The sequence below is a fragment of the Akebia trifoliata genome, chromosome 4 (genome assembly GCF_017979445.1).
Source record: "Akebia trifoliata isolate Shusen 1 chromosome 4, ASM1797944v1, whole genome shotgun sequence".
NCBI classification, from domain to species: Eukaryota; Viridiplantae; Streptophyta; class Magnoliopsida; order Ranunculales; family Lardizabalaceae; genus Akebia; species Akebia trifoliata.
The window spans coordinates 36,989,619-37,012,999 of NC_141378.1; the positions used below are offsets into that span (position 1 = coordinate 36,989,619).

The window sequence follows — 23,381 nt, forward strand, 5'->3', positions numbered from 1 at the left end:
ACAAATATCCAAAGAAGGGATCGAAAAACCTAAAAATCGCGAGTGAGGTTCAGGTTGTAGGCGGGAAAGGTCGGTGCCACCGGCACCTGCCGAAGGCATTCTGTCGGTCCTACCAACAAAATGAGGCTTCTGCCACAGACGAAACCAAGAAGCCGCAAAAATTTTTGTTCTGTCGGCAGATGCCGTTGGTCCCACGGACACCTGCCGATGAGTATTATGTCGGTTCCACCGACAGAACTATGGTTCTGCCACCGACAGAAACAGTTCTCTTCAGAACTGTGTTCTGACTCTTGGCTTGACTCCCCCATTGCCTACACACTATTTCTCATCCTTCATTTCATTAAAAACATTTAAGTAAATATCCTCTTTAAGTAAATGTCCTCTTTAATTTTTTACTTTCCATTTACTTTAAGTTCTCTAATGAAATTGAGGTTTTACCCCCCATTTCGGAACAATGGGAATGGTTTCGAGATCCGAATATCAAATGATTAAAATCCGAATTTTGGTTTCAAGAAAAAATCGTAAATTTCGACATTTTCGACAAGTTTTCAAAATGTAATAACTTTCGCATTACTTTGAACTAGATACAAAAATCATATGGTGTCGAATCTCGTGATCGAGACTTTCATTTCGAAAAATCCGTTTTCAATTTCGAGAACTTTGAAAATTTGAGTTTTCGACACTTAGCCAAATTTTCACCAGCTTTCCTTATTTTTAACAGTTTTGATCCCGTGCATCGCCGAGACCTTGTTTTTTAATAAACTTTGATGGTTTTCAATGGAAAGACCAAAAGAATGACTTTGAAAGATTAGAAATGGATGGTTGATTTGAAAAGATGAAAAGTGAGAATGTCGAGAGAATAGGAAAAGGGAATGAACGGTAAAATGTCATAATCACACCTAGGGGTGATGTCTGCATTTTACATTGTATGTTGTATGTAAGTTTTTGAAAGGATATCTAGGTTATTAATGAAAGGGTTGCATGTTTATTTACGATTATGTTAGCGCGTGCGTTGAGTACTGTTATTTATTTTTAGGCCGGGTGGCCACAGTTGCATGGTAGGAACTGGATATCCCTTCTCAATCCTGTTCTGTTAATTTCTCTTTTGTTTTAAATGAAAGATCCTATATACACATAGCTATTTTGTGAACTGTTAAAGGGCTTGTGAATGCCTGAAGGGATAGTGCGTCACATCATCCAGAGGGGTGTACTATCCTGGGATGTACGGTAGGGACCACCAAGCTCATACGTGGTATGGGACGCGTATGAGAGTAGAGTCACAACTGGAATCCGGCTCCATTCCTTTCTTATCTTTACCAGTGAACGTGTATTGTAAAGGTGGTCGTATACGAGTGGAGTGTCATTTTGGGAATCACATGCACGCCTGATAGGTATAGACGAAGATGATTGGTCAGTGATCACTAACACTCTAGTAGTAGTCGAACATTTTGACACATCGAAAAGAGACCCATTTCTTACGGTCACGTTAAACGGCCAGCCTGAGCCGAATAAATGGTCTCGCAAGCGTGGTAGACACGACCAGCCACAAAATCATGAACTAAAAGATAGATTTACGTAGTAACATCATGTCCCAACTGGGACTGATCCAGTCGTGAATCCCAACGCTCAAATTCCATTACTCCACCACTTGTATTATGTATCTGTTGTTATATTTTGAATTATAAAATGCAAAGCATGTCTATGTCTATTACTTCAATGTTGTCAACTGTATTTGCATAAAATGACAAATGTATAATGAGTATGAATGATTGATGTTATGTGAAACTTTTAAATTGTTTAGTTGCTTATTCCTGGCCATATATACCAGTTGATCGTATTTTATCCTGTAAAAGCTTGCATGTATTAAAATGTTCAGTATGCTTTATTCGATCATGATTAGAAAGGGTTATTAGTAGGAATTGGTTGTGGACTTACTGGGTAACTCTCGTTACTCACCCTTTTCCTTCCTATTTTTTTTTAGTTTCAGCACTTGCAGTTACCGAGACAGACGTAGAGTCAGTAATTGAGGAGCCTCTGGTTGGTCAGATCGACGACTAGTGTCCATTATCCCGGTGAGCATTGGGGTTACTTCCCTTAGGAGTTTGTTCGTCCTAGGAAGTGTACATAGTGTTTTGGGCCGAGTGTTATGACTATGTTAGAGTAAGGTTAAATTTTTGTAATTATGTATATCGCTAAACTTTCGCACTCTGATCTATTTACATGTTAGATGTAATTAGTCTTCCGCTGTTATTTCCTGTATCTACATCTTTATATACAGGCTTTGTTATAAATTGGTTTCTCAGGTATGAGTTCCGTGAAACGCTAACATATACAGAGGAGGCCATGTCGAAATTTCGAGGTGCCACCTAGTACCTTGAGATTTGGCATTGGGATTTGTGTTAGCGTTCAGTGGGGCGCCACATCTTATAACCTCTATGACATTCTTTATTCGTCCTATCTTCGATTAGTGGAAGGAAAATAATTGTTAATCACTTCTTATAAGTCATTTGTATGGTTGGAAGCATTACTTATTGGTCTGTTTTGGATAGAGAGCCAGCTACCCTATTTTTCTTTCCCTAGCATTTTTCGTTAATTGATATAATTATTTTTGGAATGTCACTGTATGTTACATTTTCATAGCATTTATTAAATGCTATTTATTTCCTTTTATAGCATTTCAAGAACTTTATCATTCAACATCGAAAGCTTATATTACTTAAACCTGAAGGACGGCTAAGATATGCAACAACAACTTTCCTCCAAACCCGAAGGATTGGGCTTGATCAGGGTACTCATCTCAAGTAGCGAAAAAAAGATTTTGGATTCGATTCTTTCTCGAAATATCTCAGCATTTTATACTATCCAAAATTCACACACATGAACCAGGGGACATTTGATATAGAAGAATCGGTTGAGTTCACATTTTGTATTACCATTTTTAATCGACTGACAAATCACCAAATTTTAGTCATTTGGTTTGATCTATAACGAATGACAAAAATGGCACTAATTAAACTTTGCCATGTATTAATGTTACACTCAACAGATTGATGGCATATATAATCTCTTCCACATGAACATCTAGAAGCGAGACTAAAATCTTTCTTTTTTCTAAGCTCATTCGCATGATATGCGTGCAACCCATGAAGCATGCATCAACATAAAACCATTTTTATACTACACTTTAAGCCCGCTTCTCTTGATCTTGCATCATTAGATCCTTGAGCTTCGCAGTTATTGACATATCATGATTCTATCGCATACTCATCTACGATCATGAAGTTTGATTCTTCATTAGACATTAATAATTTCCTAGATGTGCTTAAAATGGAGTAAATATTTATTAATTATTCATCGCTTCATTTTTATTAGTTCAAAGAAAATGCCACATCGGGCCGCCATGACCATAATTGTTCTATGATCTTGATTTCTCACAATTGAATTATTAAATTTCTTAAATTTTATTGTTATTAGTTGTACGATATAATTTCTTCTATAATGTATAGTGAAAAAGGATAATTACAAGAGAGATTTGACAACTTATAAAATCTTTTGGCATTAATTACCAAATCTTTCGCACATCCTCTAGATTTAACAATATTTTTGGAAAGCTGCTTCTTTTGATCTTGCATGATTAGATCCTCTAGCTTCCTAGTAACTGACATGTCATAATTCCACTGCATATTTATCTACGATTGTTAGGTTTGATCCTCTCATTAAACATTAACAATTTCCTAGATGAGCTTAATATGGAGTAGATATTTATTAGTTATTCAGCGCTTTAATTTCATTAGCTCACGAATCATGTGACATTGGCCCGTTATGTTTGTAATTGTTTAGTGATCTTGATTTCTCACAATTGAATTGTTGAGCTGCTTTAGTTATGTTGCTATTGGTTATGCACTATAATTTTTTATTTTTGTAATGTGTACTAAAAAAGGACGACCACAAGAAAGATTTGACAACTTAAAAAATATTTTGTAATTAATTGCCAAATATTTCACATATCCTCTAGATTTAGCAATATTTAAAAAACAATTTTTCTAAATGTTGTATGAAGCATGAAGTCTAGAGGGTTGAGGCAATATTTGACCGACATAGTAGTCCATGTGGCGGAAATGAGGACCTTGGTCAAGGCTCTGTATGGTCTTTCAACACAAGAAAAATCAAGTGAGTCGAGTGCATATAAGTACATGACTACATGTTATATTTGATTATATACCTTAGTTTTAAAATCCATCGAGTAGACCAAACTTGATAGATTCAACTTGACTCGATTTTGAGGTGACTTGATTACTTGTTCACTACGTGAAAATCTATTAAATTCGACGACAGTATGTGACGGTTTCTGTCTGTCAAATATTTTTTAAAGGATTTGATGGCCAAAGCCATCAAATAGTTTTAGATTTTTATTTATTAATAAACAAATAACACAACAGACCCTAACTCTCAACTTCTTCTCCCTCTCGATCTCCTCCTCTCTCTCTCACATTCTCCGCTCACGTTGTTCTCCTTCGATTTCTCTCATTGTTCCTCTCCCGATTTCATCTCTCTCTTGATCTCCTTTGATTTCTCTCATTGTTCCTCTCCCGATCTCATCTCTCTCTTGATCTCCTTCGATCTGTCTCTCATTCTCCGTCTTGATCTCTCTCATTCTTCTTCTCAGTCTCCTTTGATTTCTTTTTCTCTCTCATTTTCCCTCTCTTGATCTCATCTCTATCACGATATCTTGGTCTGATCTCCTTTGAGAAACGAAGGAATCGACAGAAATGTTTCTCTCCTTGTAAAATTTGTTTTGGATTCTTTAAAGAGAAAGAGGAGCTTCTTGTTTGTCTTCAAGAGTGAATGAAATTCTACTAACAAAGGTAAGGATTTTGAGTTCGGATTCAAAGTTTTTTGTGATTATAGACTTAATTTCACATTTTCTTTGTGTTTTGTGAAGTTTGGATCATTAAGGTGTTCTTTTAAGAAAATCTAAAGTTTTGAGCTCAAATTCACAACTTATCCTAAACTGTTGATCATTTAGGTGTTCTATTCTCTTGTACTGCAGTTGGCAATGACTGTTTCCTATTTCTGTGTAAGCAATTCTGAAGTGTTTCCCGGATGAGATACACACTTGAAAGTTGGGTAAGCCATGCAATTTTATTTTGATATTTTTATGTAAGTTGGATTTTTCCCAGGATTGTGGTTTTCCATATTTAGTATTAATAGTATTAGTTGACTATAGTTAAGTTCAAATTGATGTGGGTAGTAATATGAAGTGAAGCAAACTGATTGGTGCATTTTTTTTAATAGATAAGATAAAGAAAAGAAACAGAACAAAGGGGAAGGTCGAGATAGCCCTCCTAAAAAGCAAACAAAAAATAAAGCAACAACAACAACCACTAAGGCAAAGCAATGCTACAAATGACATTCCACATTTTTATGTAACTTCTTAGGAAATTCAATTACTAATGTTCTTCTGATTGTTGTATTTTAATTGTAATAATATGTTGTGCATGATATTTGAGTGATGGATTTTATTTAATATCTTTTGCAAGGTTTTATACAGGATCCTATCAGAAATATAAGCGGGGAGACACATGTCTTGAGTTTTTGTGGAACATAAATCAACACATCCCAAAGAAATGAGTTGAGGTTAATGGCAGGGGACAACCTAATGGATAGGGAAGCACTATCCGCTGCTGCATTAAACCATAGACTTCCCTCTACAGAAATGCTTGCTGAAACTGCTGCTAATTGTAATAAGAGGATGATGGCTAGCAGGCATGCTAAGGATGCTGCCAGAAAGCTTTACTTGTGGGCGATGCTGAAGAAGAAAGAGGTATACATCTGCTATTATGCCATGCACTCTTCATTTTCTTCTGACGGCGTCTCACTGGATGCCTTTCTACTCATGCTTTCCTGTCTATATAACTCTTTCCAAGAGATTTAATGAATACTTTATCTACTCATGCTTTCCTGTCTATGGCGCCCATAGTAAATTTAGTTGACCTTTTTAGACTGTGTGACCAACTTCAGGATTTTCAATATTAGATGTTTATGGACAGTATGAATGAGATTATTCAATTTTCTGATTTGGAGTCGTTCATCAGTAACGATTGATATCCTAACACTTTCACCTTAGTATTCTATTCCACTACCTTCTCACCCTAGACAGGTTTGTGAAATTTGACAGGGGAATATAGTTTCAATGTTCATATAGCCCATCGGTACACATGAATGTGTAATAGTCGGGTCAGGTTGGGTATGATAATTCTGGAATATTTGGCTTTTTTTCTTTTTCCTACCTATTTACTTCTTTGTGAACTTTTAATTGTACATTACCATTGTCCTCTTTCATTTAGTAAGAGTCCCATGTTCTAGAAAAATGGAAGAACAGGATGCAGTTTGGATCCAAACTTACTAAATTTGATTTTCTAATCACTTGGATTTCCTTTAAATCATAGTAAACATTTATCTTCCATTGATGGTCTATGCTTGTTTCCATTTGGGCCCTATTGATTGAATGCCTTCAATTGATGATGTGGTGCATGGACCACTTGAACATGAAGAATAGATCTTTTGTAATGAAGAATATATCTATTGGTATTGGTGAGGTTTTAGTAGTAAGTATGTAATACTCTTGGTAGATTTGTGGAGCACTTGAGACCCACCTTTGATGAGATGTGGGATCCCATAATGAAAAATCTTGATTTGTTCATAATTTGGTCTAAAAATATGCATGTAAAGAGTTGTCTCATGGAACTCTAAATGAATGTAAATATTTTGGCTTAGTCTGTGTATGTTCATACTTTTGCTCCAATTGAGTAGTCCCATATTCCTCAAATTTGAAGGTTTAATTAGACTTAAGAGTACCTTATTTTCGAATATAGGATAAAATTGTGATATGACTTAAAAGTTATGTGATCACGTGCCCATGCAACACGTCGAATTCAGGTGATGAGATGCAGGGCGTGCTCCCATGTAGGGACTGTCTACTGATAATCCATATGTTGTTCTTTAAGTAAAAAATTCAACTCTTTTTCTTCAAAAATTCTATTGAAGTTTCATTCCTTTATTTCGATGTCATCCTATAGTTAGAATTACTATATTTTTTTCTAACTAGAATAAGTGTAATATTACACAGAAATATGTTACATATAAAGAGATTATTTTCATATTTAAATATATTGAAAACTTAGAATAAGTGTAATATTACATATAAAGAGATTATTTTCATATTTAAATATATACCTGTGTAATGAAAGCTAAAATGTCCATGTTATTCTTTGCCATCCCGAACACTGATTTGGACAAACAGTCTACATGCAGAATTTGATGAAATGTAATCTTAGACAGGATTATATTGGACACCATTAGAGCATTGCCACATAGATGTTTGTATCCTCACACATTCGTTTGTTTTGTTCATTGTTCTCATCACTAAAAGTAAGGTGAGATAAATCATAAATTCAATGAGAACAGATTGTACCCTAAGCTCAACAAGTAACTACCTCTCAACCAGTGAACACTAGGACCAGATTATTAGTAGGGTGCTCCATGCATATACACTAGTCTTCTATAGCAACCAACACAATCATTTTAATAGAATAACAACACTCATGATTACTAACCATGTCAGCAATGTTCGTTATGGTTGGTAGCCCTTCTTTTCTTCTTGTCTCTCTTTTGTATCCTTTGGCATAGTCATCTCGATCTCCTTAACTAGTGCAGGTGGTGTTCAAACATTAATTAGTGCTTGACAATATCAAAACCTTATATTTGGACTCTTGTTTGTGGTTCTCACATGGATAACATTTTGCACAATCTAACTGTACAATTAGCTGTTCTCAATATCATGATGATCATCAAAACAGGAAAAATAAATAAAAATCAGTCTATTCTAATCTTGATTGAGCTTGTTAGGTTAACAATTGTCTTTCTCATATTCATACTAGAAAGAATTGGCACACCACATATTAACATTTTGTTTATTTGCTTGCTTTCTTTCCAGTTTGCTTTTGAGGATTGTTACTGGAGGTCATCAAGATCATGACTGACATTAATGTCAACGTGGAATCAACTGAGATAGATACAGAAGTATGTTTTCAGAAGTTTCTTCCTTTGGTACTTTCACTATGTTATAAAACCATTTATGATATCTTTTCTTCTAAAAATAGGGTTTGATGGTATTAGTTGTTTGATTCTGCCATCACTAATTTGGATTCTTGTTTTGTTCAATTGATATAGGCACAGTGTTAGATGAAGGAGTTAGGATTCAATGGGTTAGTGTCATGGCATATTATACATGGCAATTAGCTTTATTGGGATTATAACTATAGCAGCAGTGGCAACCGGTAAGTGGTAAAAGAAGAAAATCCTGTAGTAGATTGAGATGGGGATACTAAAAGAGAGAAAAAGATCAGAGTGACAGAGAGGAAACTCATTATTACAATGGCCTTCAAGTGGGAAAAAAAGTGTGTTAGAAAGCCAGAGAGTCAGTCAGAGGGAGAGATTATGGGAATGGAATCCTTAGTTCGACTAAACATGGAGTCAAAAACGATGGGTTCGAAAGAAGAGATCAGTCTTGGTAATTTATTATTTTATTTGCGAAATTAATGATGGGTTTTATCTCTCTCTCTATATATATATATATATTTATTTATTTATTTCCTGTAAATAGGTATGTGGATACTAAAATCCCAAGTGACCTTCTTGTCCAAGTTGGAGGTGTTAGTTTCCATTTACACAAGGTTGTTATTTTTTCATTTTTTCTACAAAATTCAATAAATTTGTTTGTTTGTTTGATTTTTTGATTCATGTGGTGTTGTGTTGTGTTGCAGTATCCTCTGATTTCCCGATGTGGAAGTATGAACAGAATCATATATGATTCACATGATGCAGAGCTAAATAGGATTCAATTAGATGATCTTCAAGGAGGACCCGAAGCTTTCAACCGGAAACATCCCTGGGTTGAGATGTGCTGCAGAGTATCTTGAGATGAAGTAAGATCAGGTGTGCCAGATGGACAACCAAAATGGTTGTTGTCTCTCATCCCAAACTACCCGATGCTGAACTTCTTGCTTACTACTTCCATATACATTGCGGTATGTAAAGAAATAAACTTGAAATCCAAAGGAAGGTAGAAAGCTAACAGTAGAAAATGAAATCATGTCGTATCCCACTAGCTTTGCTTGCAGATTTCATACCGGTTCTTCGAACTGACAAATACATTGAAGACCGCTTTTGTCCCTAACAAAGATGACAAGCGTTTGATGCACAATATGATCGCAGCAGCAGCAATATCAATTGGCTTGTACTCTTTATCCTTTGTGTTCCTATAAATTCCTCGGATGATGATAAGATTCTTGTAGCGATTTATAGATTTGAGCTTGAGGCAGATGGAGTCCTATATGCATTGTATGTCTGTAATCTGTCGTATATTTTTTATTTACATTTAAGGATTACTGTGGAACCAGAGTTTCCTCCTCATGTAAGAAACTTCAGACCTCCGTATATGAATTTTGAGTTGTTTAGTTTAATTAGGACTTGTTTTATGATTTTTCTCTGATTTTTTTATTATTATTTCGTATTATTATTTAGTTTATTGTGATTAATGAATTAGAGGACTGTGTTATTGTTTGTTAAACCTCCAAATTCGACGGTCATACTTTATGGAATTTTTTTTTTTTGAAGCTCATTCTCCAATAATTTGATAGTCCAGGGCCGTCAAAAAAAAATTCTACAAGAGAATATTTGACGGGAGGGTCCGTCAAATTTTGAGAAATTTGACGGGCAATGACTGTCAAATATGGGTTTTTTTCATATAGTGGTTTGAACCATCACTTCGAGTTAACTTGGAAACTTGACCAAGCTAGTCTGGAAGTGCATCGAGTCTAGATCCAAAACCCTTGATTTTTTTCTAAAAAAATTCATCAAAAGAAAAATGAAACTCGGTCATGTCAATCAAGAAATGTACTGATTCAAAACTCAATACCTGTAAAACTTCTATTAAAAATCATCATAAGACATGGTAAAGTTATTCTAAAAATGAACCAAGTCAAAACATAAAATCCTTGAATTGTTTTAAGAGTAATCATCCAAAGAATAGACTTAATCGAGTAATTTTGTAAATGCATTGAGTCAAGATCCAAAAATTGATTTTTAAATAAAAAAATCATTTAAAAACAAAACTCGACCGAGTCAGAATGGAATATGAGTCAAGAGCAAAAACCCTTGATTCTTTAATAAAAAAATTGAAATTTGGCTGAGGCAATCTATAAATGCACATAGTCAACCCTTGATTCTTTATTCTCCATTTTCTGAAATTTTCTATACGTTTCTTAAATTGCCCTCTCCCTGGGAAGCACATACACTCAAGACCTCTATCCCTATTGTTCTTCTTGAGGACCATATTGGAAATGCTTTCCTCCCACTGTCTCTGTTTGTTGTAACACTTCACACCCATAAGCCTTTGTCCTTGAATATTTTTCAATAGCCTTTGCACCATATTGAAATCCACATCTCGTGTAAACCCAACACAAGTAATGTGATCTAAGAAGCACATACAGTCCCCTAGGGGAGATTGAGACATAACCAGCTGTCGCTGCAACAATGAATACTAGTCATACATTTTGTCTCATTGTGCCCTATACTCATAATATGTTCTATCTTGCTATATCACAGATCTGGAATGGAAGGACTAAGTTTATCATCCCCAGCTACTCAAGCTGTTGCCCAAGGTACCGCACCTATTGCTTAAGGATCTGAGGTACCCGCAGGCAAAGATTTGCTAGTTGTCACTATTGTAGCCCCGAAGATGTGGCCAGAGGACACTAATTCATATGGGGAGGAGATTGCAGAAGAAGTGGTGAAGCCAACTGTTATTAATGTGGCGAAAAGGGCCTAGATGTTTTCCCAACCAACTATCATTCCCAAATGGGCTAAAGCACAAGTGATTGAGAGGATGCTTGTGCTTGGGAATTAGGTTGAAGTAGATAAGAACGTGCTACCAGAAATGGAATACACTAGGAATTCAGAATCTGTGTAGTGGGCTCAATGGGTCATCAGAACCCTGAAGAATGATAAGATGAAGAAAATATTGGCGGACTTGGGACTGATGGATGCTGCCGAAATGAGTATGAATGACGTGTATCACAACAAGCCTTTGCTGTCCTTCCTGGTAGAGCTATGGAACCCTGGCACCCAAATATTTGTCTCGATTGGGAATGAGTTCACGTTTACCAGGGAAGATGTTGTGAGGTTGGCACGGTTTTCAATGGGTAGGGATTTGGCATATGTGCCCAAAGCAGATTTGGATGTGATTGAGAAGGGGAAGATGGTTTAACTAAACAATTTGAGAGAAATGGTAAAGACCAAGAAGGACCATGGGAAATAGTTGTTGATGAATTGGTGAGAGAAGTGCACTAGGTATTATTACCAACAATGTCTAAATGCCTATTTTCCTAGTGTATTTCCTCAATGTTTTTGTGGCCCCAACAACCCCTCCCAGGTGTATCAATAGCATAGTCTTCCCAATTGTAACCTGGATCCTAGCAGGCAAGGATGTCTGCTTAGCTACACTATGTGAAAAAAGCCCATATTTGACGGTTTTAGCCCGTCAAATATTTTCTTGTAGAATTTTTTTTGACGGCCCTAGACTATCAAATTATTGAAGAATGAACTTAAAAAAAAATATAAAAAAATTCCATAGAGTATGACCGTCGAATTTGGAGGTTTAACAAACAATAGCATAATCCTCTAATTCACCAATCACAATAAACGAAATAATAATAAAAAAATCAGAAAAATAAATAAATAAAAGAAAAATCATAAAACAAGCTCCAAATTAAGTTAAACAACTCAAAATTCATATTATAAATTGAAATTCCATTATTAAACAAGCTCTAATAGAAGTAATTGGGCACTACTAAATGAAATTGAGTCACATAATTGCTTAGAAATAAAACACAATCAGAAGCAAATGGTCGTGATGCCTTTTATACCTAGACCTCAACTAGCAACATGAAAAGACCCAAATGCCCCTTATCTTCAACTAGAATTTGCCAAGAACACACCCATTAACTAAACTTCTCCCATCGCGACAACGAAAAACACAATCTGCATTAGTACAAATGAACAAGATTTAAATGGCACAAATTTCATTCACCGAATCCCAAATTTCATCTTAAATCTTTAGAATAAAATTTTAAATTTCATTCATAGGGATTCCCAACTGAAATGGATCCCAAGGAAATAAAAAACTGATCTCTAGGAAACTTGTGTATCAAACTAACCTGATTCATAGCAGGAAGGATGGCAGCATGGGAGAGAAGTTGGTAGAGTTTCTTGCAACTGAAGTTGCTGATACCAATAGACTTTGTTAGTCCAAATCTACAACAATCTTCCATGGCCTTCCATGTCCCCTTCATGTCTAAAGCAAGAAGTTCCTCTCCCTTCACTTCAAACTTTTTCTCCAATAGATTGAATCTTGCAGGAAAATGAATCAGGAACAAATACTCGAAATAATAATAATAATAATAATAATAATAATAAATGTAAAACTTGGGCAGCAGCAAGCATGTTCCCCTTTGGATAAGAATCTAAGCTAATATGAAGGTGGCAGATAATCAGGCATTTGTGTGTGCACGCATGCGTGACGTGGTATTGATTTGAAAGAAAAAAAGTACTCTCCCCTTAGGGCATCATGAAAATTTTGATTTTTTTATATGCCTTCACGAGTCACTTTGTCTTTGAAGATCCTAGATTGCCTTTCCACTGGCTTCAAATGGCAGGGAATGACCTCTCTATAAAATGCTACCTCTAGAATACGACTCATTGCCTACCAAATGTATCAATTTAAATTGCCACTTTGAACAAATCATAAGTTGACTAATAAATTTTCAATTATAATTTATTTACAACAGGTATCTCCTTTTAGTGTATGCCTAACTTCTCTAAGAGAGCTTATATTAGCACACCGACTTTTACTTATAACACACCAAGTAAAAGTTTATTGGTGTGCTAAAGTAAAAGTTGGTGTTCCAATAGAATCTCGTTTTAGGGTAAGAGATGATAATATGAAAGGAGTCAACATAACAATAGAACTCTGGAGAAATGTTTTGGAGTCCAAAGGTTTTAGAATAAATAGAATCAAAGACAAAGTATATAGAGTGAAACTTTATAAACTAAACTTCTATTTACTAAAGGGGAGACAGATGGACCCTTTACACTTAAGAATGACACTATAAGAAATTCATTCTACGGGCAAACGAATCATAAACCTTTTTAACTAAATTATATGTGTTAAGTAGAAGCAAAATTATCTTAAATTTTTAGCCTGAGACATTCATAGAACAGTACCAGTCATGAACCGATGATTCAATACAGCATCTGCAATTGGCCGTTTACGAAAGTCAAGATTCAGCATTGCCTGGTTGAAGAGAACAATTAATGTTAAAGAACTAAACCATAATAACTGTTTCAGCATTGTAGGGCATTGAACTGTATGGTCAAGTAGATAGGTAGTTGAGTTGTCCTATAAATAGGTAACGAGTTGTAGCATGGGAGAAATATTAATAATTATAAATTCCGGGTTATGGGCTCACCTGGAGTAACTCCCAGCCAGCACCAGCACCAGCACCGAGATCCAGAAACTTGACAGCACTTCTAATTTCTTAGTTGCTCATAATTTCTCCGTAAAACATACCCAGTATCACACCTTCATATGTATGAATTGATGTTTTATGTCTAAACATCTAGCACTATATAGTGCAATATATCTTATTATCTTAGTAATCGAGTGTTGATACTAATCAGATATTCAAGTTACTGATATACTGAACACTATTGATCTTTCAAGATTTGCACCGAAGTTTGACGTATGCTAATGCAAAAAAACAAATTTCATTTTGGTCCTGAGAATGAGTTTCCACATCTAATAGAACAATCAATGCTCAACCATCCTGTAGACACCCCATTTTTGCACTCGCCTGATTAATCAACTCGTCAACCCGATCGCAATGATTCCCAATGATGGATGTGTATTCCATTGCTTTATTTTGTTACTAGATGTGTTTTAGAAATCCGGATGAGGTATCTCGAACTGACAAAATCTTAGAAATCACGCTATGCTGAAAGCGCCCTCGATCCGCGGGGTGCGCGGATCCGCTTTTGACCCTTGAGGTTTGGGAGTCGCCACCTAGTTATTACGGTCTAGGAACCGATCAATGACTCTAAACGGATAAAAACTAATCTAAAACCAAAAAAACCGAATTCGGGGATCATGTTACGGGATTGGAAGGTGTTAGGCACCAACCCCGCCCGGCCAAAGCCGGTCTCTACTAAATTCCCAAGTAAATTACATTGCTAAAACCTAGATAAAAATAAATAAAAATAAAAATTTACCTTTCCGATAGCAAGGACTTTGTTCCCTCAGATCTGACAAAAAGAGCTCCTTGTACCATGCTCCCTTGCTTCGTTCTGTCTCCGGATTTGACTTCGGATCTCCTAGATCGAGGTATCTCCTTACTTTTGGATCTGAACTCTTCAAGTTTGTTGTGGATTTGGGGGTGTTTTTGGAGGGCTTTTAGGCGTTTTCTAGACTAAAATTGAAGGGGGGATGTTAGGTAAGGAGTTGGGGCTCCAAAACCAGGGTTTATGGGAGGCTAGGGGAGCTTCTAGACCTACTTCTCTTAGGGTTTATTATTTGATACGAAAATAGGGTGTGAGCACCTCTATTTATAGATATTTTTAGGGGTTGATTTGGATAGAGTTAGTGTTTAATTAGAGATCTTTTAATTAGAGTTGTGTTTTAATTTGACTTGTTTTAGGTAGAATTGTGTTTTAATTAGAATTATTTTAGGTAGAATTATTTTTAAGTTAGAACTCTATTAGATAGAGTTATTAATCAATTATAATTCTATTATGACTTTTGGTCTTATTTGATTCACTTTTAATGTTTTGACTTTAGTCTTAATTGATTGACTTTTAATATTTTGACTTCAGTCTTGCTTAATTGACTTTAATTTTGACTTCAGTCTCACTTGATTGACTTTAATACCTTGACTTCAGTCTTGCTTGATTTACTTTTAATTTTGGAGAACCCCCTTCCATTATTTCTTTAATTCTTTGGACCCCCAAATGGAGGGGTCCTTAAAGAAATATCCCACGAACCCTCAACAATTTTACCCGAAAGTCCGATTGATCGATTTTTTAGGTTCAAAATTTTAAATTAATTTCATCAATGTTTCACTTTAATTATTTAATATTTTATTTATTAATTTCGAATTTTTTAATTATAAAAATTGTGAAATTACCGTTTTGCCCCCGGAGAGGACTTTTCACGTTTTAAGTCGGTTTTTAATGTTCTAGGATGTTTTAGAATCGATTTTTCGTAAGGAATTCAATGGAAATATTATTTTGTGTCATTTATGAAGTTTTTTGTGTGAAATGATTGTGAACTTTATGAGGGGCATTTTCGTAATTTTGTCGAATTCTTTTAAAATTGGTGAAATGATTTATTTGGTTTCGATTTGTTATTTTATGTGTTCGAGAGAGTTTTCCTAAGCGTAATGTAGGCTCTAGGGTTGTTTTGAGGTTAGGGATATTTTGGTAATTTGGTAATTTTTAGTGATTTTTATCGTGAAGTTTCTTTCTGGTCTGCAAGATGATGATTTCTATGTTTCTGGGATCGTATTTTCCTAGCGTAGCGTAGTTTCTAAGGTTTTGTCAGTTCGAGATACCTCATCCGGATTTCTGAAACATATCTGGTAACAAAATAAAGCATTGGAATACACATCCATCATTGGGAATCATTGCAATCGGGTTGACGAGTTGATCAATCAGGCGGATGCGAAAATGGGGTGTCTACAGATGCCCCTCTTTGGCAGAGGGTTGAAGCAAACTAGATAGCAAATCTATTTTGGTAGATAGTGCGATATCTGAATGCCAAAGCTAGTGACATTTCATTTTGCAGCCTGATTTAGCAATTCGTCAGGGTGTTCGGATCCTTGAGGGTAAGGCTCTCCCCGAATCAAAAGGTTGTCAGGTCCTTGAGCGCAAACTCTCACTGACGGCGTCAGGTCATTGAATTTTAAAGAATTCTCCCTGACTAAAAAGTGCAAATGTGCAAGTGTGTGCACTGTGTGAAACTGAGTAAAACCTGAGCATAAATTGAGCATAGTCTGAGTATAAACTGAGCATAATTTGAATATAAACTGAGTAAAATTTGAATATAATCTGAGCATAAACTGAGCATAGTTCCGAGAAAACCCTCGGCGGTATCTGAGCATAATTCCGAGAAAACCCTCGGCGGCATCTGAGCATAGTTCCTAGAAAACCCTCGGCGGTACCTGAGCATAGTTCCGAGAAAACCCTCGGCGGTAACTGAGCATAGTTCCGAGAAAACCCTCGGCGGTATCTGAGCATGACTGAGCATAATTCCGAGAAAACCCTCGGCGGTATCTGAGCATAGTTCCGAGAAAAACCCTCGGCGGTAACTGAGCATAGTTCCGAGAAAACCCTCGGCGGTATCTGAGCATAGTTCCGAGAAAACCTTCGGCGGTATCTGAGCATAGTTCCGAGAAAAACCCTCGGCGGTATCTGAGCATAGTTCCGAGAAAACCCTCGGCGGTAATTGAGCATAATTCCGAGAAAACCCTCGGCGGTATCTGAGCATAGTTCCGAGAATGAATGTCATATCTCCTATGTGAGATTCAAAATGCTTTTGTTTAAACCTCAAGGATGTATCAAAAAGTTTTATGAGTTTAAAACATGAGTTTTTATTTCTTTTGAACCTCAAAAGTTTTTCGAAAAAACTGTTATCAAGAGGGTAACCTTAGGTTTGGGGTTCCTATTAATTTTTTAGGATTAACATTGCTCGAAGACAAAATGCCCCTAGTTTGACAATGTACGTGGCATTAAAGATAATTGAACACATCATGCAAAAATTAAAAAAATGCCCCTAGTATAAGGGGGAAAAGTTACATTAAAGAAGAAAGAAAATGCCCCTTGTATGAAGGTTTGAAATAATTGATTACCACAAGCGCAATAAAGACTCAACTTTTAGTTTTGATTAATTTTATTGAAGGTTTTGAGTCAGGCTCAAGAGTACAAAATTATTTCCTTTCGAGATTCATCATAGAATTCACCCTTATCTCCCTTGGTTCACTTGGGGGAGTAAACATTTTCAGATCGATTGTAGACAAGATACTTGTGGCTTCTGAGTCTATGCCTGGTTTAAGCTAAGTATTGAACTTGGTTATTCGATCTTCTGAGGTTTCAGCTCGAACCGCTCTTAGCTTGGGATTTTCTTCTATTTTTCTTTGTTGCTCTAACTTTTGCCTAGATCGCCTTTTCAGGTTTTCAATCTAGCGAGCTTGCTCTAACTTTTGCCTAGATCGCCTTTTGAGTTTTCGATCTAGCGAGCTCTTTTTTTTTTCTTGACTCTGATTGTTGCCAAAGTTGTCCTTTCAGATTTTCAACCTTGCGAGCTTGCCTTAATTTTTTCCTAAGTCGCCCTTTTTTGGGTTTTCAACTTAGCAGGCTTCATCATTTTTTATCTTCTCCTTCTCTTCTAAACTTCTAGAGTTACTGTCTGATCATACTTTGCCACCTTCCTTGACTTTTCACACGGTACTTAGGAGGACTTTTATAGGTAGGCTTAGGACTGGGTATAAAAGAAAGGGATTTTGAGGCTCAAAAACCCAAATGCCCCTTGTGTGGCATTTCCTTTTAAATTATTTTCCTTTTTTCTTGAATTTTCTTCCCCATTTTGAATTTCTTTTTCTTTTGAGTTTTTTTTTTTTTTCATTTCTTATTATGTGGGGAAATAGATTTTTTTTATTGATGTGGTCGGGCCTGAAGTAACTTCTCAGGTTGCCTACGTACCCCAGAATTTTGGGATCAGACCAAAACGTAGTTCGAAACTTCCCTCCCCTAGGTTAGGTGATCGGGCTAAGAAATACAAGGCACAATATAAAAAAGGCTGCAAAAGGCTGAGAAAGGAGATAATGAACTGGGTAGCAAGGAAATTGATTCGGCCAAAGATGGCCTCCTTAAATGTAGTACCGTTTGACTTGGTCAAGGTTGGTTGGTTCTGGTAATTCGATTCCATCATGATCTTGAAGTTTGACAGCTTTTCCTGGTAATATTTCTTTGATGATGAACGGACCTCCCCAATTTGGTTTGAACTTCCCCCTGGGATCAAAAATAGGTGCCCTGTTCTCTTTGAGTACTAAATCCCCGACTTGTAAGTGACGGGCCTTGATTTTCTTGTCAAACGCACGGGCGACTCTTCTTTGATAAGCTTGTACGTGATACAACGCTCTCAGTCGTTTTTCCTCGATCAAATTCAACTCTTCATACCGTTGGCGAACCCAATCTGCTTCTGACAACTGACTTTCTAACAAAATCCTGAGAGATGGAATTTCCATTTCAACTGGCAAGACTGCTTCCATGCCATACACTAAGGAGTAGGGAGTAGCTCCGGTGGAGGATCGAATTGAGGTTCGATATGCCCATAATGCAAATGGCAGTTTTTCTGACCAATCTCGATGTGATTGACACATTTTCCTGAGGATAGTCTTAATATTCTTATTAGCTGCTTCAACTGCTCCATTAGTCTGAGGTCGGTAAGGAGATGATTTATGGTGTGAGATTTTGAACTTTGAACACAATTTGATAACCTCAGCTTTGAAGTGCGACCCGTTATCAGAGATCAACTCTGAAGGTACCCCATATCGACTGATGATGTTCGTTTGAATAAACTTTGCAACTCGAGACGCAGTGAGGACAGCATAAGAGGCAGCTTCAACCCATTTGGTAAAATAATCGATGGCAACCAGGATGTATTCGTGCCCGTTTGATGCCTTAGGCGATATTTTACCAATAATGTCAATTCCCCAGACTGAGAATGGCCATGGTGAAGTCAGACCCACTAATTGAGATGGCGGCACATGTATCAAGTTCGCATGTATTTGGCACTTATGACAGGTTTTGACCATGTGATGACAATCTGTTTCCATCGTGGGCCAATAGTATCCTTGTCTCATAATCTTCTTAGCTAACATTTTCCCACTCATATGAGGGCCACATTCTCCTGAATGTAGTTCAATCATTATCTGTTCAGCTTGATCTTCATCAACACACGACAAGTGAATCCCATCATAAGATCTTTTGTATAAGCTTCCTGCGCACAGGATAAATTGAGACGCTAATCTTAGTAGGGTCTGTCGTTCTTTCCTCGATGCTTCTTCCGGGAATTCTTGTTTTTCCAACATTTTCCTTATGTCTGTGTACCATGGCTTTCCATCGGGTAGTCGAGTAGCAATGTTGATCTGATGGCAGTACGCGGGTTTGTCTTTGACTTCAACAGTGATCGGTCTCAATTCCATGCCAGGGGGCAAATGGATCATTGAAGATAAAGTTGCTAAGGAGTCAGCAAATCTGTTATCTTCCCTTGACAGGTGCTGGAACAGGATAGCTTTAAACTTACTGACTAAGTTTAGCAAATACTCATGATAGGGTTTCAACTTTTCATCCCTAGTCTTCCATTCTTCCAATGACTGATGTATGACCAAGGCTGAATCCCCGAAAACCTCAATTTCTGTAATACCTAAGTTCAAAGCAGCTTCGAGCCCTGCGATGCACGCCTCATATTCAGCCGTGTTATTAGTGTTCGAAAAGGCTAACTTAATAGCGATAGGAATATGACACCCTTCTGGAGATAACAAGACTGCCCCTATTCCATACCCATTTTGATTGGCCGCTCCATCAAAGTATAACTGCCATGTTTGGTTCTGCGGTTCTTCTTTAACGTGCAAGATGTTCTCATCTGGGAATTGATCGACAGGCCTTATTCCGTCTACTACAGGGTGATCTGCCAAGTATTCTGCTACAGCTCTCCCCTTGATGGATTTCTGTGTAACATGCGTGATGTCAAACTCTGATAGCAACAATAACCATCGTGCGGTTCTCCCTGTCAATGCCGGTTTCTCAAAAAGATACTTGAGAGGATCCATCCGAGATAACAGGATAATTGAATGAGACAGCATATAATGTCGGAGTCTCTGAGTAGCCCATACCAATGATAAGCAGGTTTTCTCCAAGGATGAATATTTTCGTTCATACTCTAACATCTTCTTACTGATGTAGTAGATGGCCCTTTCTTTGCGAGTATCTTTGTCATACTGTGCAAGCATGCATCCCATAGCTTCTTCTGTGACTGACAGATAAAGAAGAAGTGGTTCACCCGGTGTAGGTGGGACCAAAATAGGTGGATTTAAGAGATATCCCTTAATTTGGTCGAAAGCCTTTTGACATTGCTCATTCCAAACTGTTGGTTCATTCTTCTTGAGAAGCTTGAAAATAGGTTCGCAGACGTTGGTGAGTTGAGCGATGAACCTGCTAACATACTGGATTCTGCCCAGAAAACCTCGAATCTGTTTTTCAGTCTCGGGAGGCGGCATCTCTTGAATAGCTTTAATCTTTACAGGGTCCACTTCGATTCCTCTCTGACTGACTACAAATCCCAACAACTTTCCAGAAGTTACTCCGAATACACATTTCTGTGGGTTGAGGCGGAGTTGGTACTTTTGAATCCTTGTGAGAAATTTTTCTAACGCAGTAACATGCCCTAGTCGTTCTTTGGATTTGACTATCATATCATCTACATAGACTTCGACCTCTTTGTGTATCATGTCATGTAGTAAGGTCGTGGCTGCCTTTGATAGGTAGCTCCAGCGTTCTTCAAACCAAAAGGCATGACCTTGTAACAGAAGGTCCCCCACTGTGTGATGAACGACGTCTTTTGCATATCTCGAGGATCCATCTTTATCTGATTGTACCCTGAAAACCCATCCATGAAGGACAACAACGCGTGTCCTGCTGTACTGTCTACTAGAACATCTATGTGTGGTAAAGGGAAACTATCCTTTGGGCTTGCTTTGTTTAAGTCTCTAAAATCCACACACATTCTAACTTTTCCATCCTTTTTCGGCACCGGGACGACATTGGCAATCCACTCAGGGTATTCTACTACTTCCAAGAATCCAGCGTTAATCTGCTTTGTAACTTCTTCTTTGATTTTCAAAGCCCATTCCGGCTTCATACGTCGAAGTTTCTGTTTGATTGGTCGAGCATCAGGATATAACGGAATCCGATGTTGGACAATATCTGTGCTTACCCCCGGCATATCCTCGTAAGACCACGCGAATACGTTCTGAACTTTCTGAGTAAATCTACTATCCCTTTGCGTTCATCAGGAGATAAAGTGACCCCTATACGAATTTCCTGAGGACTTTCTTTTGTTCCGAGGTTGATAACCTCTACTTCCTCTATTAGAGGTTGAGCTTGACGTTCCTCTTCTTGTTTAAGTAATTTGATTATTTCAGGGGGAGGTTCTTCGTCAGAAGACTCTCCCTCCGAAGCCAAATTATTAGTTGAATTATTATTGCGCTCGGGGTAATCAAAAATTTCTTTCATTTCATTGAAAAGAGATGGGGTAACAGGACTCATTGCAGACTTGACAGACTCACTCGACTCAGCAGGAAAAACAGACTCCCTAGAAATAACAGACTCAGCAGAAACAACTAACTTACTCGACTCAACAGAAATAAATGACTCAACTGGCATGTCAGACTGAACAGGACTAATGGGACCGACAGACCCAGCCTTGACATGCAACACAGGACTGATTACATGATAATTTGATAGAGACCCAACAGCGGGTTTGATTACAGACTGAGGATTTGGGATTCCTTTCCCAACTGATAACACTAAGATACCATGATCTTCAATGAATAGCTGATCTATGTTGAGGGAGTCTAGATCGAGCTGCCAGTCTTCAACTTTCTTCTCCTTAACTTCTATGCTTGCTTCCTTTTCGGGCCATTCCATGCCAAAAAAGATTTCAAACCCCGGCAGACGAGTACCTGTGATGTGATCAATAAATGGCTCTGGGAACCCACAGTAGCGGAAGTCTTCTCCTTCTTTCACGAAATAACCATTGAGGGTCTTTCGATAGGGCTTCATTTTAATGAGATCTGTGGTACGCCTTTGCCTTTTAGCAATGGCCTTATCCCGTTTTGTCTTCCAATATTGGGCCCAATCTTCCTTAGTAGGCTTATATCCTAGTCCGAATGTGCCGATGGCCTCTTTAATTAATGGTGCCTCTTTAATACCTTGCTGTTTGCGACCTAAGCCCATACCAGGGAAGAATCTCATTTTCTTGAATATATTGGCCATGCAACAATTATAGGTATTTTCCATTGGAAAATACTCCTTCATGGCTTGATCCCATTGGACTGAGCATATCTTTTCAAATTCGAACCCACTGAGCTCTACTCCCTGTTGTTCTGGTTGAATCTCAAGCAACGGCTTATCCTTAGCCTCAGTATTATTTATGATCCCTACAATTTCAGCATCTCCATGAAGAGTAATTACCAGCCCATCCTTGATAAATTTGACCTTCTGATGTAGCGTAGAAGGGATGGCTTTAATCTGGTGTAACCATGGTCTCCCTAACAGTAGATTGAAAGAGGACTGGATATCAATAACTTGAAATTCCACAGAAATTCAGCTATGCCTGTGGACAGCCGAAGGTGCAAAATTCCTAGTATATCTCTCTTGGTGTTATCATAAGCTCTAACACCTTGATTAGTAGGTTTGAGATCTTCAGCCTTAAATCCGAGACAAGTAGCCGTTTTCAGCGGGCAAACGTTCAGTGCACTCCCGTTATCAATCAAAACTAAAGGTACCCTCATTCCGTTACAGTCAACTGTAATGTGCAGCGGCTTAGTATGGCCTGCCCCTTCTTTTGGGAGATCTGAGTCTGAGAATGATAGAATATTCTCCACGTAAGTTACCCCCACTATACTGGCTAGCTGATCTGGGGAAGTATCAAGGGAGACTTGGGCTGTGTTTAGTGCTTTGAGAACAGCCTCCCTATGAGCAGTGGAAGCCATGAGTAAACCCCATACTGAGATATTAGCCCCTGATTTTTTCAACTGTTTGATCACGGAGTTATCCTCTTCGATGCTTTCCTTAGTGGGATCATCTCCTTCTTTTCTTGCCAGGACTGCAGGATTATCAACACAGAGTTCTTGTGGCTTAAAAACTCTTCCCCCTCGAGTCATATGTCTAACTTCATCACAGGAAAGAGGGAAAGGCTCATCTCCCTCAGTCAACAAGTATGGATCTTCGGCTGTCAAAGGTTCAGGGTTTCTTAGATTCATTTGGGCCAACAGGTAACTAGTGAACGCTGGACTATCGTAACGAGGCGGGGATAAACAATAGGTGTCATCCGAGGTTAAATCGAATGGTTCATAATTTGCGGTAAAAACCTCATCAGTGAAGGCTATCCCTGCAAGGGGGTAACTGGGCGGTTTAACTTGGATTGG

At 37.6% G+C, this 23,381-nt stretch overlaps 1 protein-coding gene and 1 long non-coding RNA gene across 13 annotated transcripts in view; one reads left to right on the forward strand and one right to left on the reverse strand.

Annotated features, from left to right (window-relative positions):
• Window positions 1–4,371: 4,371 nt before the first annotated feature.
• On the forward strand, window positions 4,372–9,539 carry LOC147404841 (inactive exonuclease DIS3L2-like). 7 transcript variants are annotated; one of them, XR_015177964.1, is made up of 7 exons: window positions 4,372–4,865; window positions 5,051–5,127; window positions 5,541–5,824; window positions 7,997–8,082; window positions 8,233–8,572; window positions 8,666–8,735; window positions 8,826–9,536. XR_015177964.1 is itself a non-coding variant. In XM_086440932.1 (3 exons), exons 2-3 carry the CDS (start codon window positions 5,642–5,644, stop codon window positions 8,036–8,038), a joined length of 225 nt encoding a protein of 74 aa, XP_086297058.1. In that variant the 5' UTR covers window positions 5,136–5,426; window positions 5,541–5,641; the 3' UTR covers window positions 8,039–8,203. The 7 variants fall into 7 exon arrangements, 1 of the variants encoding a protein (XP_086297058.1); XR_015177966.1 differs by having other exon boundaries at window positions 5,552–5,824; XR_015177963.1 differs by lacking the exons at window positions 4,372–4,865; window positions 5,051–5,127 and adding an exon at window positions 5,136–5,426 and having other exon boundaries at window positions 8,826–9,089; window positions 9,183–9,536.
• A 2,314-nt stretch (window positions 9,540–11,853) lies between these two features.
• The window catches only part of LOC147404842 (uncharacterized), a 56,683-nt gene continuing 45,155 nt past the window's right edge, over window positions 11,854–23,381 (reverse strand). The window contains exons 5-8 of one of the 6 annotated variants that reach the window (XR_015177979.1): window positions 13,590–13,702; window positions 13,345–13,414; window positions 12,279–12,471; window positions 11,854–12,102 (exon numbers count right to left, since the gene is read on the reverse strand). This is a non-coding gene — a long non-coding RNA (uncharacterized LOC147404842). The remainder of the gene's footprint in view (window positions 12,103–12,278; window positions 12,472–13,344; window positions 13,415–13,589; window positions 13,703–23,381) is intronic. The other 5 variants (XR_015177975.1, XR_015177974.1, XR_015177978.1 and 2 more) reach the window with 5 other exon arrangements.

What these genes read in the sequence shown, in the direction of transcription:
- LOC147404841 (XM_086440932.1), top strand. Translation starts at nt 5,642, where the DNA reads ATGGCAGGGGACAACCTAATGGATAGGGAAGCACTATCCGCTGCTGCA. An exon ending in CGATGCTGAAGAAGAAAGAG is followed by an intron (nt 5,825 to 7,996) that starts GTATACATCTGC and finishes CTTTCTTTCCAG; the next exon opens with TTTGCTTTTGAGGATTGTTA.